We start from the raw sequence: 19,723 nt of genomic DNA on the forward strand, positions 1-19,723 counted from the left end.
GCTCTACCACTTGAGTAACTTCTGGCTTTTTACTCATTAACTGGAGATAAGCAGCCCAGGCTAGCTGTGAATTGTGATCCTCAGATCTCAGCTTCCAGAATAGCTAGGATTACAGTATGTCCCACCAGAGCCTCAGTGACTACATCTTAGTTTTGGACTCCCTATTCTTAGAAGTCCATGGCTCATACTAGTTCTTATAGAAGTGTTGAAGGCCTTCTATGGCTGGTAATGGCAAACTTCATGCTGAAAATAACCTTGAGTAACAACTACCATTACCAAACTACTATAAACCTTTTATCCTTCAGACAAGTTCTATGTGTTCTCATATGGGTGTGTACAGTAAGTAACAAGATAGAGAGCAGCTCCAATCGATTTGGTTATCAACTAATTGGAGGTAAGAGTCTTACAGATTTTCTTGCATTGGCTGGCTTGGAACCATGATCCTCAGATCTCAGCAGCTTCAGTAACAAGGATTTCAGACAGGAGCCCCCAGTGCCTGGCTGCAACCCCCTTTTCTATGGTCAGTAGCTTTTCTTCCCCTTCAATATTATAGTTTCACTGAGGTGATCCTCTGTGTACAGAGTCAGTCTATTCTTATGAACTACAGAGATTGGCTCAGTTAAGGACACTTAGGCCAGGACAACCAATCAGTCATTCCTCAGGATTTTTCAGTGTGTAACTTGACAAGACAGTTTGCATGTAATAGAATAAACATTAGAAGCCAAGCCAGCTTTTCCTACCTGAACAAGGCAATGTATTTCTCTAGTCTGCTTAAACTGTGCTAATGAGAATCCTAATGATTCCAAGAGTCTTAATGTTTTCCTTTGTATCCCAAATTTTCTTCAATAAAGAATTAAGCAGTTTAGTCTAGAGAGGTTTGATGTAAAAACTACACACTACAACCAATGTAGATATAGGAAACCTGGGGACAACTAACATAATCCCTTCTGTTGACATCTCCCTCAGTACTCATTGGCTTCTCCACCCCATGAAGACAATGTCAGTTTTTTGTTTTTTAGGGAAGAGGGGGTGCTGGTTATAGAGCTTGAACTCTGGGCCTGGACGCTGTCCCTCAGCTCTTCAGCTCAAGCTAGTGCTCTACCACTTGAGCCACAGCACCACTTCCGGTTTTCTAGTGGTTTATTGGAGAATAGAGTCTCACGAACTTTCCTACATGGGCTAGCTTTGAACCATGATCCTTAGATCTCAGCCTCCTGAGTAGCTAGGATTACAGGTGTGAGCCACTTCTACCAGAAAGCCACAGACTATATTCATAGAATATTTATGCCAAGGAATCCATAATCTGTTCACTTCAAGCGACAAAAGAAAATGTAGCTGTGTCATTGGAGTTGAACTCAAAGTTGTTTGCTAGAAACATATATTACAAAGAATGAAGATACTCTGGGCACTGGTGCCTCACATCTGTAATCCTTGCTACTCAGGAGGCTGAGATCTGAGTTCAAAGCTACGTCTGTCAGGAATGTCCATGAAGCTCTGACCTTTATTAACCAGCAAAAAGCCAGAAGCAAAGGTATGGCTCAAGTGACAGAAAATTAACCTTGAGAAAAAAAAGCTAAGGGACAGCTTCTAGGCCTTGAGCTCAAGCCTTAGTACCAATACAAACAACAACAACAAAAAACACAAAACAAAACCAAATCAAAGAATAAAAACATAAAATTAGTGATAGCAGGATTGGGAATGTGTCTTAATGGTAGAGTGCTTTCCCTAGCATGCATGAAGCCCTGGATTCAATTATTTAGTACCACACAAACAGAAAAAGCGGAAGTGGCATTGTGACTCAAGTGGTAGAGTACTAGCCTTGAGCAATAGAAACTCAGGGACAGTGCCCTAGATCTGAGTTCAAGCTCCAGGACTGGCAAAAAAAAAAAAAAAATAGTGATATCCATTTAATTTTTAGGTTTAAATAACAAAGTTAAACACAAGCCACTATTCTGGACATAGATTTTATTGTTTAGAAATTTCCAGCAGCGTACCTTTGTCAGATGCCTGTGAGAACTGAGACTGGAAAAGAGCCAAGGGCAGGTTGTGACTATTCTTCCTGAAAACTCCACACATAGAACAGAAACAGCCAGCCTGGCCTCAAGGCAGGAGGCAATGGAGGAGCCAAGGGTTGGCCACCCATGTGCAGATCTGTGTGAACAACAGAAACTGCACAGGTGTCCAGTCAAAGTGAGACCCCAAGTTACAAACAGCTTTCTTAGGTAGTGCCGGAACAGGAAAAGCATCAGAGAGAATCTATAGAAAACCAATCTATCGTGGTCATCATATTTACCTGAAGCTAATCTACCTGTTCTTATTATTCTTTTATTTTTAAAAGCAAACCAAGTGTATACAGTATTTTTTTTAAAAGTCATGTAAACGTTGCAAAGTTTTGTGGGTTATTTATAATCTAGAGGACATAAAAAATTACCATACTTGTTAAGATTATAAATACTAACCCTTTCACCCCCCTCCCCCAATGAAAAAAAACAATTGTTACAAAAATATAAAAAATATACTTGCTGCTCCTGTTTAACCTTTCCACCAGAAATCTCAAGACTCTGGGATATATCTGGCTTTTATGCCATACAACAGCAAGCACAAGCACAGCCTTTCTAACTTTTAAGAAAGGAAAAGCTCCAGAGCATTCCCTTTTGCTATGAGATTTGTGGCTGCTTCACAACTACTACAATGCTAATGAGCAATTAAATTCCCCTGCACAAAGGGAAAATTTATAGTATGAGGACCAATTTCAAACTCATTCTGCAACCCTTCTCATTTCTCTCTTTAGCTCCCTCAATTCCCCAATGGGACATGCTGTGTCCTCAAGCTCTTGAACTGGTCATTGCTTCCCTCACTTTCCACTGGAAAAGGCAGAGAGGAAGGAGAAGGCTTCTTAAGGAGGAGGATGAGAGTACTATCTGCTTCCTTGACATGAAATTGGCTCCACCCCAGACTGCTGATATCAAGGAAGCTGCATGCTTGGTAGATGCTAACAGTGCAGCCTGGAGTGATGGCAGATGCTTTAGGATATCATCTCTAGTGTTAGAAGGGACAGCAGGAGCAGTAAAGGCAAAATACTCTGCACTCAGTTAAAACACTTCCATCAATGTTCAGTCAGATCACATTCACTTCTCCACAGCAAGAATGTTTACTAATTAAGAGCTCCAAAATGGCCAAAATTCAGATTGAAACAATTCAAGAAACTACAGTGGCTTGCCTGCTTGTTGCTCAAGTCTTTAAGGATTCTACATCTGGCTCAGGGCCATTTCCAGTCGATTCAGCTGCCACCAGTAGGGGGCAATGTGTGAAAAGGCTTGCTCAAACCCTTGAGAAAATTGTCACTATTTTTCTACTAGGATAGATCAGAATACTATCAGGAAGAGCTCCACATAACTGTGATACTGCTGGGCTATTCCCTGTGTCCCTAAAGTCCACTGAGATCATTCAGACCAGGGATTCGGCCTAAGTATGTTCAAGAGTATAATTCACCCCAAAGCATTCAGTGTATACTGAATCCCACTACCTGATGTATTGCTTAGAAGAGGAAACTCTGCTCTACCCGAAGCCACATCCACTCCTTCAAAGACCTCTAACCTTGGCCATATCCCTCAGTGTCTACCACAACATAACCTGGTAACCTGCTCTACCCCTGCACTCCTGCTATCCCCATTCTTGTCCAAGATGGACTGCCAGAAAGATGTGGGCCCCCACTGGACCTCAGGCTCTGAAGGACTGGATTTTTACACCACTAAGGGCTTTATTTCAGATATCACAATGTTGATTACTGGATTTTCATTCTTTACCATGATGGAGCCATATATTTCGCAGCACCTGCTCATTTCTCTAGATCTGAAACACCTCACCCAACATGTCCTTGCTGCTTCTAACACCAAAGAAACTTTCCAAAAGTAACAGGTGGTTTGAGCACGTTGGCCACATCTGCTAAGCAAATCCTCTCTACTGCAGTTGCATTAAAAGATCAGGCCCTGTGAGACATGATGCATTTACATTTTCTCAGAAGAGAAGTGCTCCCAACATCAAGGCACAAGGAAGGAAGTCTCTTGGGCAAAATAACCATGAACACAACCAGCAATCTCCATGAGGTCTGAGGCAGTCAGGGGAGAGTCCTGGGTGGACATCAGGAGGAGACCCAAGGAAGGTATCTCCTCCAGGGCCTGAGGCATCCTCAGGCATACTTGTCCAGGAACTTTATATGAAAGTCCTTCACTTTCTGGAGCACTGTCTTCAGCTTCTCCACTGGAGGGAGAATGGTCATTCTGTCAAGAAAGAGAACAGCTATCAGTCTATCTGCTCTGGAAAAGGAAGAGGAATCACCTAGCAAATGGTCTTGCATTGCAAGAAGTGAGGGTAAGCCATGTGAGGAAGGATAGGCGTGCATGTGCGTGTGCGTGTGTGTGTGTGTGTGTGTGTGTATACTGGTATTGAGGCTTGAATTTAGGGCCTGGGCTAAATTCAGGGCCCTGAGCTTTTTCACTCAAATCAAGCACTTTACCACTTGAGCCACACCTCCACTTCTAGGTTCTTGGTAGTTAATTGGAGAAAGGAGTCTTACAGACTCTCCTGCCTGGGTTGGCTTTGAACTGCGATCCTCAGATCTCAACTTACTCACTAGCTAGGATTACAGATGTGAGCCACTGAAGGCTGGCTGGCTGGTCTGCTTTAAAAACTCAAGCTCGAGGGCGCTGGTGGCTCACGCCTGTAATCCTAGCTACTCAGGAGGCTGAGATCTGAGGATCATGGTTCAAAGCCAGCCCGGGCAGGAAAGACTGTGAGACTCCTATCTCCAATAAACCACCAGAAAACCGGAAGTGGCGCTATAGCTCAAGTGGTAGAGCGCTCGCCTTGAGCTGAAGGACAGTGCCCACGCCCAGAGTTCAAGCCCCACGACTGACAAAAAAAATAAATAAATAAAAACTCAAGTTCTAGGACAGTGCTCAGGGTTTATTAAAATCTCTTCCTCTCTCCTAATAGGGTCTTGCTATGTTTATCAAGCTAGCTGTGAACACCTGAGACAATGATCCTCCTGTATCAGCTTCCCAAATAGCTAAAATGACAAGCATGAACCACCAAGTTCAGTTTATAGCTAATTTTTTTAAACCAAGTAACACATGTAAATGAAAGTAATAATCTATTATAGCATTTAGAAAGACACATTCACCTACTACCACAAAAGTCCTGTACCATATTTTGATTAATGTGCAAAACTTTCTAGGGGATGACTCTGAGTCTCTTACACACAGAGAACAATATTTTACTTGTGCTACATACACATTTCTTTCTTTCCACCACTCAGTCTCTAACAGAAACAACTTCCAGTGAGTTTACTCCAAAGGCATTCCCAAGTCCACTGTTAACTAACATTTCCCTTAAGAGCTGTCAACAGGCCTCCCAACTCTAGAAGCAATCACCTCAATTTCACTTTTTTGAGGGGGGTGCTAAGGACAGAACACAGGGCCTCCAACTTGGCATATGTTCTGTTATTGGCTACTCCAATCCCAGCACCACTTTCTGAATGGGCCATGAAGTGCAGAAAGGAGCTTGACTTAGAGAAAGGAGAAAAGGCAAATTAGAAATGGTTCATCCTGCTGGGAGACAACCTATAATCTTCTTTTTTATTTCATTTGCAGTACTGGGGATTTGAACCCAGGGATTTATGCTTACTGGGCAGGTATTCTACCATTTGAGTCATGCCTCTAGTCCCTTTTTGCATTGGTGATTTTGAATGTAGGGGGTCTTTTTTTATGCCCAGATCAGTGTGGGCGTTGAGCCTTCTGTTTGTGCTTGTATAACTGGGAATGAAGGCGCATACCACCCATTCATTGTGTTGCCCACCCATATCACCCATCCATTGTGCTTCCTCTACAGCTGGGATGATAGGTGTGTGCCATTACGCCCAGTCATTGGTTGAGATAGAGTCTACAAACTTCTGTGCCTAGGCTGGCCTTAAACGACAACCCTCAAGTAGTTAGGATTACAGGACCAAGCCTGGTTATTACCTATAATCTTGATTAAGTAAGACTTCACCTTTAGTCAGCAGCTCATGTTATTTCTCTTTTTAGCATCTGCACAGGAAACATCCGAAAGAAACAAAACTGTGGGGAACTGTGGGAAGCCCACGAGGAATAGAACAGCTCAGGAGCTGAACATTCTCATCTGCATGGGAGAGGAGGCTGAGTCAGGGTGCGCCTGGGAAAGGTCTCATAAGTAAGTTAATTCCTGTCAGTGAAGCATCAGAAGGATTTGAGACTCACAGTAGTACCAGGTCCCACTGTGCAACCAAGGAGCTATGGCATGCCACCATGTGCAGGCACTGTCCTGAGCATCTGCATGCACCACTATGGACTTTAAAAAGGGCAAGGAGATAAAGAAGAAAACACACTAATAGGTGTACACTGGTGGCTCATGGCTGTAATCCTAGCTACTCAGTAGATCAAGGTTCAAAGCCCATGAGCCTTGGTCTTCCAAATAACCATAAAAAATGCTGGACAGGACTGGGAAGATGGCTCAGAGGTAGAGTGCCTGCCTTGCATGCATGAGGCACTGGGTTCAATTCCTCAGCACCACATAAACAGAAAAAGCCAGAAGTGGTGCTGTGGCTCAAGTAGTAGAACGCTAGCCTTGAGCTGAAGAGCTGAGGGACAGTGCCAGGCCCAGAGTTTAGGCCCCATGACTGACACACACACACACACACAAAAGCTGGACAATGGCATGGGAAGGTGGCTCAGTGGTAGAGTGCTTGCCTAGCATGCATGAGGCACTGGGTTCAATTCCTCAGCACCACATAAACAGAAAAAGCCAGAAGTGGTACTGTGGCTCAAGTGGTAAAATGCTAGCCTTGAGCAAAAGAAGCTCAGAGACAGTACGCGGGCCCTGAGTTCAAGCCCCAGGACTAGCAAAAGAAAATGCTCGACTAGAGGAGTGGCTCAAGTGGTAGAATACCAGACAGGAGCCAAAACCCTGAGCAACAGCACAAGGCCTTGAATTCCAATTTCCAAAAGTGATAGGACAGATGGAGGAAATAGAAGGGGAGACCAAACAGTCAAGGAAGATCTGTTTTCTTATTTCCTGGCAACAAAATAGAAGGAAGTGTTGAGATGAGTTAGATTTACTCAAAGCAGCTGGCTGCCTCACCATTCCACAGTCTCTGAGGAGCCACTCTATGCTCCATGTTAAGAAGCCCAATGATCCCAGGAGAAAGAGTAGAGGTATCATACCTGAAGTGGTAAGTGCCTTCCCTTTGTCCAAAGCCACTGCCAGGCACCACGCAGATGCCAGTCTCCTCCAGGAGTTTCATACAGTAGAACATGTCTGGAGCCATTTTATGGGCCTGTGGGAGCAGGGGAGAACTTCAGATTCCTTCTTGCCTTCACAAATACCAACTCACCATTCAAAATTCAAAACATACATAATCTAATTGGCAAATTATTGTTCCTAGGCAGGGTCCTTGTCTCTTCCCTGCAGGCAGAGCAAGACAAGAAGTTGGATTACAGCTAGTAGCTGGTGCCAGGAACCAGATACCTGAGGCTGTTGCAAGATGGCCAGTGGCTATGGCACCTCCGTCCTTCTCTAGGGAGTGCCAGCCTGTTCTCTTCATAACAGTATCTTCAGAGACTGTTCAACAGCCACTGACAGCAAATGCCTTTGTACCAATTTACATAATAATCCGAAAACAAGGCCCTTGGAGCTGCAGTGCTACTCACAAGTTAGTTTGCACGATCACCTAGGGAATCTGTAAAATACAGAGCCTCCAGCTCCACTGCCAGGGATTTTCATCCTGAGCCTAAACTCTGGGTACTTAAAAAGGTACTCAGAAGCTGGTTGCTCAGGGATCACATCTGTAATCCAAGCAACTCAGGAGGCTGAGATCTCAGGATTGAGGTTCAAAGCCATCTTTTTTTTTTTTTTTAAATTCAATCTGGGCTTGAACTCAGGGAGGACTAGGCACTGTCCCAGAGCTTCTTTTGCTCAAGATTAGAACTCCATTTGAGCTAGAGCTCCATTTCCAGCATTTTGGGGTAGTTTATTGGATTACCTATCATCCAGAGATCTCGGTTTTCTGAGCAGCTAGGATTATAGGTATGAGCCTCCAGTACCTGGCTCCATCAGATTCTTGTCTCCAATTAACCACTAAAAAGCTGAAGGGGAGTTGTGGTTCAAGTGGTAGAGCTCTAGTCTTGAGCAAAGGCAGCTGTGGGACAATGCCTTGAGTGAAAAAACTCAGGGACACAGCCCAGGCCCTGAGTTCAAGCCCTAGGATCTGTGTGCACACACATATGCACATACACACACACATACAAACACAAAATCTAGAAGTTGAGCTGTGGCTAAAATGTTGGAGCACTAGCCTTGAGCAGAAATGCTAAGGGACAGCACCTAGGCCTTGAGTTCAAGCCCCAGTAAGAGTACTTAAAAAAAAAAGGCAGTCAGTAGATTCTGGGGTTGGGTAAGGCAAATCTCAGCTCCTCAGGGAAGGAGAGGGAAAGAGGGAACAGCTAACACGAAGTTTTTAAAAGAAATGTACATATCACCCAATGCGGAAGAAAGCTGTACTGTCAAAACTTGTAAAATTCACAAACTTTACAGACCAAGATAATGACAATTTTCCTTGTGAAGGTTAAAATGTGTTTGTAACGTTAAGTATCACAATCCTACAATACTGTGAAATTTATGTAATCATTTATTCTCAATAAAAAATTATTATTTTAGGGGGGGTCTGGTCGTGGGGCCTGAACTCTGGGCCTGGGTGCTGTCTCTCAGCTCTTCAGCTCAAGGCTAGCGCTCTACCACTTGAGCCACAGCACCACTTCTGGCTTTTTTCTTTTTGCTTATGTGGTGCTGGGTAAATGCCCCAAAGTGGGATTGCTGGGTCATATGTGGAGTCTTTTGAGGAACCTCCATACTACTTTCCAAATTGGTTGAACAAGTTTACATTCCCACCAACAATGCAGTAGGGTTCCCTTCTGGCCACACCCCCTCCAGCATCTGTTGTTATTACAGAGCAGCATTGTTAACAGACTCCAGACACCACTGTCATCTGGGAACCTCATATTTGCCCCATTACCACAACTTGCCACTGTGGCTGGGCCTCTGAGACTCTTGTCATCTTTATACAGTAAATAGCATCTGGCCAAGAGGTCCCCAAAGTTCAGAACTCTTTGTTTGTTTTTTTTGGGTCCGGTCATGGGGCCTGAACTCGGGGCCTGAACTCTGGGCCTGGGCACTGTCCCTCAGCTCTTCAGCTCAAGGCTAGCGCGCTCCCACTTGAGCCACAGTGCCACTTCCGGCTTTTTTCTTTTTGCTTATGTGGTGCTGAGGAATCGAACCCAGGGCCTCTGGCATGCAAGGCATGCGCTCTACCACTGAGCCACCTTCCCAGCCCCAAAGTTCAGAACTCTTATAACCAACACCTTTACTCCCCAGTGTAGGAAACTACCCAGGACCCAATTGTAGAAAGTAAACCTAGGGAGAGACCAACCCAGCAGTGTCCCAGACCTGAGCTGTCTCCACAGCCTTGGCAGGAATGAAGATCCGAGGAAAGGCATACATGGCTCCCTGCAAGGGGTTGCAATGAATTCCTGGGACTTGATTAAACAGGTCTTCTGTCAGCTTTGCTTTCTTGGCTAGATTACCCAGGACAGACTCTTTCTCCTGAGGAAAGACAGAAAGGGCAGGAATCAGTGTCTCAATAAAGAAGGTATTTTCTTCTATATCCAGCAACTGTAGATTGAGAAAAGATGAGCTTGTTGGTGCCTAAGTGCTGAGATCAGGAAGGTGAGTAGAACAAGCCTTCTGTAGGATATTTGCCACAGCATTCTCAGCCCAGAAGACTACCAACTATGCTGGACACATAAATACATGGTGGGTTTCAGGCCACAGTGTAGATCCTGGAAGGCCTGTGTCCTGGATTCTACTCTTGCACAAGGATGACAGTGAAAATGAGCAAAACCAGCCCTATCCTGTTGAATCAACCTATTTTATCATATACCTATCCATCTCTCCATCTCTGATATGGATTAATTTTTTGACAAATATTCTGGATGTCACTAAGCTCTGTTTTTCTCAGATCTTCATTACCTAGGCTTAGTTTGTACAGTCTGATTTTTTTTTTGCTTATTAGAAAATGATTAAACATTCATTCTTACAATTTTGTTTTGGAAAAATCTTTCTAATTTAAGTCCAGTCTTGGGACCTGATAGGAAACTGTCTTTGCCAGTTCAGTTCATCTACATGAGCCCCAAACTGAGTATCTCATTGTATCACGTGCTCTGAAGCTGGGTATGGAGGACACAGAGGAAGGTGACCAACTCTTTGTGTAGAACAAACTGAAGATATTTCTAGAAGCCATGAATCTTCCAAAGATAGACTCCACCATGTCATTTGCAAAGATACCTTCCCAATCCCAATCTGTGCGATGTGTGCATAGAACACAGACTCAGACAAAGCAAATCAGTCTGGGCTGGTCCAGAGCTTATACTTGTGTCCAGCCAGGAGCAGAAGTGTCAAGGACTTCTGCAAATATTGTTGGGAATGGGACATATAGAGGGATAAGCCTGCCAATGAGCAGATAAATAGTGTCATATAGACATACAATGACATGGCACTCAGCTATCAGTCCAAAAGGTAACTGTTACCTGTGCAGGTCACACATTTTTAAACTGTTATGTTTAAAAGTGGTTTTATATACCATATATACATTTATAAATATATAAACATAAGTACATTTATAAATATATATTTATATTATCTATAAATATGTGTACATATTTATAAATATATTTATTATATATATATTATATATAGATACGTAATATCTATATATAGGCATATAAATATAATATGTAATATGTGTAATAAATATCATATATAATAAATTATATATATATATAAATGTCTTTCCCACATACTTAAAAAAAAGGTTTTGAGTCTAGACCAGAAAAGAGTTGACCTCTAGGTTACATGACTCATAGGTTCCTTGTTTTTTCATTTTGGTTTGGCTTCGTTTTTTGAGTGTCTCAGTATGTTGACTAGGCTGGTCCTAAACTCCTGGACTGTAGAGGTCCTACTGAGGAGCTTGGGCTAAGCATGTACCACCATACACAGTGTCATCAGTTTTTTCTTCTTTTTGTTGTTGTTGCTGTTAAAGCTAATCAGTTAGGTTCTCAGTGTGTATGATGGGATGGTGTCGAGCTGTGGGGATGCCTGGTTAGGATAGAGGTAAGCCCCGACTTAAAACAATATTGTGTCCACACTTCCCCTTCTTTTTCAGCTTACTGACAGAATCCCTCAATGTGTTATCAGGATGCAAGTTCTTCCCCTATAGGTGCCTATGAGGACAGGTAGAGAAGAAGATGGGTCTATCTATCCACATGCATAATCATCCCACTTAAAAATTCAGACTCAACCAACTCCTAACAGAAGATCAGGTACCAAGAAGGTCCACGGAAGGTGGATAGGGACAAACAGACTAAGAGAGAGAAACATATATTAACAAATACCAGTAGGTATATGGCTATCTAGATACAGGCAAACCATCAGATCACTCATGGTAGGAATTCACCAGTGACTTAACAGTAGCAGTACATAGACAGGTCACAGCAAACTTACCTTGATGAACTGCTCAAAGGATTCCTCTCCTGGTACTGGGGGATTCACAACAATGTCCATGGCAGCCTGTCCAGACACTGGTGGGCACAGACGTACAGAAAGCAGCTTTACCAGCTGACCCTTGATCTCAGGGTGTAGATTGATCACCTCCATGTAGCCTCCTCTATAGCCACACCTGGAGGGTTGAGAAGAGGATACACATTCACTAATTATGGAAAGATCTTTTACTTTTTCTTTTGTCCTAGTAATGGGGCTTGAACTCAGGGTCTCTGCACTGTCCCTGAGTTTTTTACTCAAAGCTAGTACTCTACCACTTGAACCATAGTTCCATTTCTGGCTTTTTGGTAGTTAATTGGGAAATTATACCATGGATTTTTCTGCCAGGGCTGATCCTCAGAGCTCAGCCTCTTGAGTAGCTAGGATTATAGGCATGATGAATATAGAAAAGTTTAGGAAAAAAGCTACATAGCACACAGAAGCCAGCATTGCTACCCAGGTAAGACCAGACAGAACAGCCAAGCAACCATTATAGCTTCTTGACCAGGCCAAAATATCTCTTCCAACTTTAGTTACACTGGCTTCCAGTCTCCCAAATGAGTACCTTCCCCATGCTGACACCTGGCATGGCACCCAAAGAATCCCAGCGGTGAGAAAGATGCTCTTTTTTTTTTTTTTGGTCAGTCATGGGGCTTGAACTCTGGGCATGGGCTCTGTCCCTCAGCTCTTCAGCTCAAGGCGAGCACTCTACCACTTGAGCCACAGCACCACTTCCAGTTTTCTGAGTGGTTTATTGGAGATAAGAGTCTCCCTGGAGGAGGATTGGTATGTATGATGCCTTAGGCTCAATTCCCCCATACCACACAACAAAATCATGAAGTAGCTCTCTCTAGGATGCTTTGCTCTGTTGTCAACAATGTGATGCCTTCTTTGATATTATAACACCAGCCAGCCGAGCAGATGTTGGCTCTGTGCTCTTGGACCTCTTGGCCACTGAAACTATGAGCTAAATAAACCCTCTGTTCATTCTAAAAAAAAAAAAAAAAGAGTCTCCCTGGACTTTCCTGCCCTGGCTGTCTTTGAACCACAATCCTCAGATCTCAACCTCCTGAGTAGCTAGGATTACAGGCATGAGCCACTGGTGCCTGTGAGAAAGATGCTTTTAATGGTAAATGAACTCATCTTTTCTTCTCAGTCTCCTCCCAGCCTCTGAGCAGGGGAGACCAGGCCTAATCCTTGGCTTCTTTGCTGTACTTACTCCATGTGAGGCTTACAGTTCCAGTGATCCAACAACCCAGAGACTAATGCCTACAAAATTACATCTCCAGCCAGATGTCAGTCCTGATCTAGATTTATACCTCCATCTCTAGCTAGACATAAACAGGCATTTGCAAGTGTAATGTGTCCAAAGCCAAACTCTAGGGCTACCTCTAGACCTTCCTCATCTGTTTGTCCCCAAGTATACTTTGCGTTTATTTTTAGGTCCAAGATAGGGACTTGAACTCAGTACCTGCAGCTTTTGCTCTTGGCTAGTGGTCTACCAACTGAACTACACCTAATCCCCTGGTGTTATTTATTTATTTATTTATTGTGACACTCCTGGGGCTTGACCTCAGGGCCTGGTACTCTTATCACTTGAACCACAACTGGTTAATTGGACTTCCCTGCCCAGGCTAACTTCAAACCACAATCCTCAGCTCTCACCTCCAAAATAGTTAGAATTACAGGTATGAGACACTAATGCCTGGCTCAAGTATATTGTGGATTTTCTCCCCACTACCTCTGGTCCATGATATCTTGAGGACTAAAATACCCTCTTGACTTGAGCCCTTGCCCTTGCCCCATCCCCTACTACAGAGCAACCAGAAGAAGTCTAGTAAAACACTGGTCAGGTGAAGTCACAGCTCCACTAAAATCCTTCAGTGGCTCCCATCTCACTCTTAGTAAAAGCAAAAAAGCAGTACACCATGTGGCCCAAGCAATCTGACTTCCTATGATCTTGGTCTCAACTTCTACCACTTTCCCTCTAATTTATCCTTTCCAGCTGCCTTGCCACTCCTCCAACAAGCCATGCATGCATCTTCCTCTGAATCTTTACATGCACTGTTACTTCTGCATGGAATGCTCTTAGCCAGGTATCTTCTTTGGGTCTTAACTCAAATGCCAACTTCACTACTTAAGGCTCATTCCGGGCATTTTATCTCCACCTCCTGGCCTTCCTGCGTCTTCTCTGAGACTTGTTCTCCATCTATCACATGTCTTCACTTTTTCTCTCATCTCTTTCCCTCCCTAGCATATCAGCTCTGTGAAGGCTGTGTGTTTACTGTTGGGTCCTCCATGTTGAAATCAGTACTAAACTCGGAATAGGTACTCAGTAAATATTAGCCAAATGAAAAATACAGCACTGAATCTGACCTTTTCATCCCTGAAGTCACCTAGCCCTCAGGCAGCCTTGGGTACAGTGCTTGGCCCATTGATTTAAATGGTATTTGTTTTTCTACTCAACCTGCCCTCCTTGGCCCCTTAATGTCAGAGTAACAGAAATAGGGAGGCAGAAAATTATCAGTTTTGGAAGCTCCTGCCAAAGCCTGCTTTCTTTTATTTTTCTTTTGTGCTGGTTTTGGGGCTCAAACTCAAGGCCTAGGTGTGTCCCTTAGCTTTTTCATGCAAGGCTAGTGCTTTACCATTTGAGCCTCAGAGCCCAAGCTGGCTTTGAACTGTGATCCTCAGATATCAGCCTCCTGAATAACTAGCATCATAGGCATGAACCACCAGCATCCAGCCTTATTTCCATCTTTTATCCACAGTCTGATTTCTTTCAGGCATGCTTGGATTTCAGTTGAACCCTTGCATGAGGGCTTCCCCTAGGAGAGGTGCAGCCTTTCTCCTCTTGATTCTTAGATCACAGAAGTAATGGAGAAGGTCTGCTTTCTTTACAGGATAGAGCAGAAAAGCAGGTTGATAAGGGACAGTAGCAGGTCCAGGCAGGCCCAGGGGCAAAGGGAGGCCAATGCCAACTTACTCGCCCATGTAACCCTTAGAGGTGGAGTGGAAGGAAGCAAGCTCCACGTTGTTGGAATACTCAGGCCCCATCTCGTAAAGCACCTTCTTAAAGGAGTGGAATCTACAGTCCGGAGAGTACACGTTGTCCTGGTATACCTGCAGGGGAGGACATGACAGGGACATTGCTTCAGAGAGCCTGGGCCTATAAAGGCTAGGTTCAGGGTGCCAAAGCCGAGGAAGGGTGGGCACAAATGCTCAGTGGTCACGGGGTAGGTCACAGGGCCCATCCCTGAACATCTTAGCCAGCCCAGCCTGAGATAAGCATTACTTCCAGGGATAAATGAGATTGTACCTGAAGGAACCTTCCAGAACAAGCAAGGAAGAAAGGTCTCAGACTAGATGCTGAATTTGACAAAGCTTAGGAGCTCACTTGGCTTTCTCCCACATTCATCCTCTCACCATTTCCAAACTTTTCCTAAGGAATATTCTACCCATGACACTGAGGATTCCCATCTTCCCAAGTACATTTTTCTTCCTAAAGCACAAAATGTACTTCCTTCAAAGATAGGAAATGTTGGCAGTGCTTATTCTTTGAACTCCCCACTGAAGGAGTTAACCTTACTGGGTTTCCTCTCTTACTTAACTAGAATCATTTTCTTTTTCTCTCCACTTCTCATTGCCAGAGCAGAACGTCCATTTTCTTCTTCCCTATCCCCCAATCTAGCACTCACAGCCTACCAGCACCCTCTCTGACCCTTGAAATTAACTTTGCACACTAATTTTTGAGATCAGGAAAAAAAAATGGCTTCCTGGGATTCTGAAGGTTAGTAGGAGGTTCAATGGGCTCCACAGGCCCAGCATTGTCCTCCCAGCTTCTTCCTCCAAGACCCAGTGGGGAGGTTAATATATCAGGTCACAAGGAAAACCATGGGCCTCTGTGCTGCCCTTCCCTCCTGTACAAATGAAGGTTTTAGAACCATCTATAATTAATTATGGCAACATTTGGTAGGTAAGTTGTTTGTGTGTTGGGGTAGGATAGGGATCCTAAGAAGCAAAGAAATGAAGGTAGTGTTCCAGAAACTACAACTAACAAGAAACTATGCAAACATGAAGATGAAATAAAAATGGAATTGGATAGATCCTCATTTCTTCCTTGCAAAACAGAAAAAGAATGGGCAGGTCTCACTTCAGAACTGGGGTTCATGAAGCAACAGTATGGGAATAATTAAGACCTTCTCATAGACTGAGAATTAAATGAGAAGGAAGCTATGGAAATAGCAGGAGACACAACTGTGCCTTATGAGGTGCAGACATCAATCATTTCTTTCATGGGGCAACCTTCTTTCCTTTTCCAGTAAAAGTTCCCCAGTTTTTCTCCTCCTCTCCCGCATTTGGAGGTTTGGGGAGGACAGGGAAGATACTATTCCTTGCTCTGAGTCTAGCCAATCTGCAATCAGGCTATGACCTAAGCTCAATCAATGAGTCACAACAGACTTCTGCTGAAACTGCCAGGATGAAAGCCCTCTTTCTTGTCTGCAAAGGTAACAGATCTGTGTCTGAGGCCAACAGAGAGAGCAGAAAGGAGAGAGCTTAGAAGGCATGTTTTGAGTTCCTGCATCTAGCAACACTCCCATGGCCCTAGCATCTTTTCTTCTTCATCTTTTTTCTTCCCAAAGTTTAAGTAATCTGTGTTAAGTTTCTGAAATTTACAATTAAAGCTAAGATAGGGATAATTAGGTTACAGAGTCATAGGTTACAAAATAAACATCTTTGCCATTGGGCCAGAATCACTCCTCAATACCTAGAAAGTTCTCTCTGGCTTCAGAACAATCAGATCTGGATCCCTTCCCTAGAAAGGAACACTTACCCCCACCCATCTCTGAGAGGGAGCTGGGACTGCTCTTACCTCATCAGCCAGGAGAAAGAGCTTCTCTTCCCAGGCAAAGTGAATCACATCTTCTATGCACTTTCTGCTTTGTACCTGGCCTATAAAATCCCCAAGAAAACCAAAATATAGGTTGCAACAATGTTTAAATTGTCCCAGGTCAGAATCCCACCCACAATCACTTAGTGTCCTGTGTTCTTTGAAACTCTAAGAGACCACCCATCTAGCTGTGTGCATGTTGGTGAAAGGTCCATCTCCAGGGATCGCACTGAAGCCAAGTGTGTGGTACTGGTTCATATCCAACTTTCTTTCTGTTCTTTCGTTTCTTTTTATTGTTTGTTTTGGCACTGGCACTTGAACTCAGGGCCTCATGTTCTCACTTGGCTTTTTTGCTCAAGGCTGATGCTGTATTATTTGAGCTTCTTGCTGGTAATTGGAGAGAGCTGCACAGATTTGTCTTCCCAGGCCTGAGAAGCTAGGAATATAGGCCTAACCCACCAATATAGGTGCCTGACTTTTGCTGTTGCTTTGAGTCTGTGTCGGTGTAGATGCATGTGTATGTTCGTAGTATTTGATCTGTTCTGGGGGATATGAAGACATTGAAATGTCATACAGAGCAGAAAAATAAAACTAAAGCTCACCCTTCCTCTCTCTAATATGCACCAGCAGTGACATAATGGGACAACCACACTAGCTAATATGGTAACTGAGTAATTTGCTGAGATTTCTGGAAACACTTTCTCCCAAAACAGGCACAGAAAAGCTCTCTAAGGCAAGGACAGGGTCTATCCTACCCCATCATTGACCCTTCGAGTTGGCACTTAACAGATATTCAATAAATATTTGCAGAACAAATGCTAAATGAATGAACCTGGACACCAGTGTTAGTGTCTCCTGCGAGCTGAAAGGAGAGCTAGACATTGTGAAAGCTCATGACAAGCATGCTGCGGTTGTCCTGGGGTGAGCCTCCTCCCCACTTCAGGACTGGAATCAACACTGGCAGGAAAGATAGCCATTTCAGAGAAACAAGTGCAGACAAGAAGCCAATAACCCAGCCACTCACAGGACAGGCCACAAGTACAAGTGAGCCAAACAACAAAGGCAAGAAAGTAGAAATAGAATCTTTCTACAATATTTTCTTAGACTTGCTGAGACTGTGGCACTGGAGTGGCTGGTATTCTCACACTATCCTCTGGGAGAGCACCTCTACCATCAGGCTTGCCAATTTCCTTAAAAAGAATGTTCTTAAGCCAGGTACCAGTGGTTCACACCTGTGATGCTAGCTACTCAGGAGGCTGAGCTCTGAGGATCACGGGCAGCCAGCCTGGACAGGAAAACTCCTTGAGACTCTTATCTCCCGTTAACCACCAAAAATCGCAAAGTAGAGCTGTGGATCAAGTGATAGGGCAAGCAGCATTGAGTGATGACCTAAAGGATATAGCTCAGCCTGAGTTCAAGCCCCAGCATAGCACCCACACACATATGCGGGCACACTGGGCTGGGAAGGTGGCTCAGTGGTAGAGCGCTTGCCTTGCATGCATGAGGCCCTGGGTTCGATTCCTCAGCACCACATAAGCAAAAAAAAAAAAAAAAAAAAAGGCCGCAAGTGGCACTGTAGCTCAAGTGGTAGAGGACTTGCCTTGAGCTGAAGAGCTGAGGGACAGTGCCCAGGCCCAGAGTTCGGGCCCCACGACCGGACCCAAAAATAAAATAAATAAATAAATAAATTAAATAAATTTAAAAAATAAAAAAAAAACGTGGGCACACACATACACACACACACACTCACGACTGATTTTAAACTAGATATATAGTATGTTTAGTATGTTGATGTATATCTTAGTGTATACATCTGCCCACATATATGCATATTTGTTATTGTATAAACATATATATTGTACTGTAGAATAGTATATAAACTGTAAAAACTGTTACCTTTTGTTAAAAATGCTTATAATCTTGTATATAAGAAAATACAAATTACTGACATACAATGTACCTCTAAGAACATGATATGATTTAGCCAGGATTTCTGACCTGAACTATTTAGTATGCTTGAACTCAGGGCCTGAGCATTGTCCTTGAGCTTCTTTTGCTCAAGGCTAATGCTTTACTACTTAAGCCATAGCTCTACTTCTGGTTTTCTGGTGGTTAAGTAGAAAAGAAGTCTCATAGACTTTCATGCACAGGCTGGCTTCAAATCATGTTCCTCAGATTTCAGCCTCCTGAGTAGCTAGGATTGTAAGTGTGAACCACCAGTGCCCAGCATGTCCTGAACTATTTATAAAACAATTTCTTTATTAAGGAACTGACTTCTCTTGACAAGTGACAGCTGGGCTTCATATTTAGCAAGTTCAGGTCTCTAGGAGGGTGTCAGGTCCAGGTTTCTTTCTTTTTTTCCTTTTTTTGTGTGTGTGCCAGTACTGGGGCATGATCTTAGGTCCGGGATGCTGTCCCTTAGCTTTTTCACTCAAAGCTAGCACTTTACCATTTGAGCCATAGCTCTACCTTCCAGCTTTTGATTGGTTAATTGGAGATCAAAGAGTCTCGTGGACTTTCCTGCCCAGGCTGGCTTCAAACCATGATCCTCAGATCTCAGCTTCCTGAGAAGCTAGGATTACAGGCATGAGCCATTGGCATCTGGCCTTGGTTTCTATGTGGAACCAGCCATTGTTCTCAGAAACGGGGGTTGGGGGGTAAGCGTGGTGGGGGGGGAGTTAAAGCTGTTTACAAACCCTCCTGGTCTTGCCCTCCCAGGTAGGTGATTGTGCAACTGTATCCTGTTAAGAATACAAGCAAGGATTTGAGCATCAGGACATATAAAAACATACCAAGGGAACCACATAAAAGGAAGCTGATGGAGGGGGTCAAAATGCCCTCAGCTTAGGCCAGGTATAATAGTATATCTCTGTTAGCTCAGCACTTAGGAGACTGAACCAGAGGACTACACAAAGGAAGACTGTCTTAAGAAATGAAAGAAAGAATAAAGCCCTCAGCTTAGTAGAGGAAATGAGATCAAATGGGGGTGAATAATCTCATTCCCACAAATGTACATATGCAAATTTGTAGATAAAGACACAGCTTAATTCTTCCTGGTGTATGAACACAGCTGTCACTCAGAGCATTTCCACCAAGCCACCAATGGGACAAACACATGAATAGTGATGAAAAGCCATATGTGTATTTAGAAAGGCCTTAGCACAACTCTGC

General features: G+C 43.7%; 1 protein-coding gene across 2 annotated transcripts in view; it reads right to left on the minus strand.

Moving 5' to 3' along the window:
* Nucleotides 1-1,948: 1,948 nt before the first annotated feature.
* Gpt2 (glutamic--pyruvic transaminase 2) overlaps nucleotides 1,949-19,723 on the minus strand; it is a 38,960-nt gene continuing 21,185 nt past the window's right edge. For both annotated transcript variants that reach the window (XM_042667376.1, XM_042667375.1), the window contains exons 7-12: nucleotides 16,535-16,614; nucleotides 14,648-14,784; nucleotides 11,629-11,803; nucleotides 9,517-9,672; nucleotides 7,239-7,351; nucleotides 1,949-4,280 (exon numbers count right to left, since the gene is read on the minus strand). In XM_042667376.1, coding sequence (XP_042523310.1) covers nucleotides 4,190-4,280; nucleotides 7,239-7,351; nucleotides 9,517-9,672; nucleotides 11,629-11,803; nucleotides 14,648-14,784; nucleotides 16,535-16,614 — 752 coding nt within the window. In that variant the 3' untranslated portion in view covers nucleotides 1,949-4,189. The remainder of the gene's footprint in view (nucleotides 4,281-7,238; nucleotides 7,352-9,516; nucleotides 9,673-11,628; nucleotides 11,804-14,647; nucleotides 14,785-16,534; nucleotides 16,615-19,723) is intronic.

The sequence above is a fragment of the Dipodomys spectabilis genome, unplaced genomic scaffold, assembly GCF_019054845.1.
Source record: "Dipodomys spectabilis isolate Male_0828 unplaced genomic scaffold, ASM1905484v1 ptg000394l, whole genome shotgun sequence".
Lineage (NCBI taxonomy): Eukaryota > Metazoa > Chordata > Mammalia > Rodentia > Heteromyidae > Dipodomys > Dipodomys spectabilis.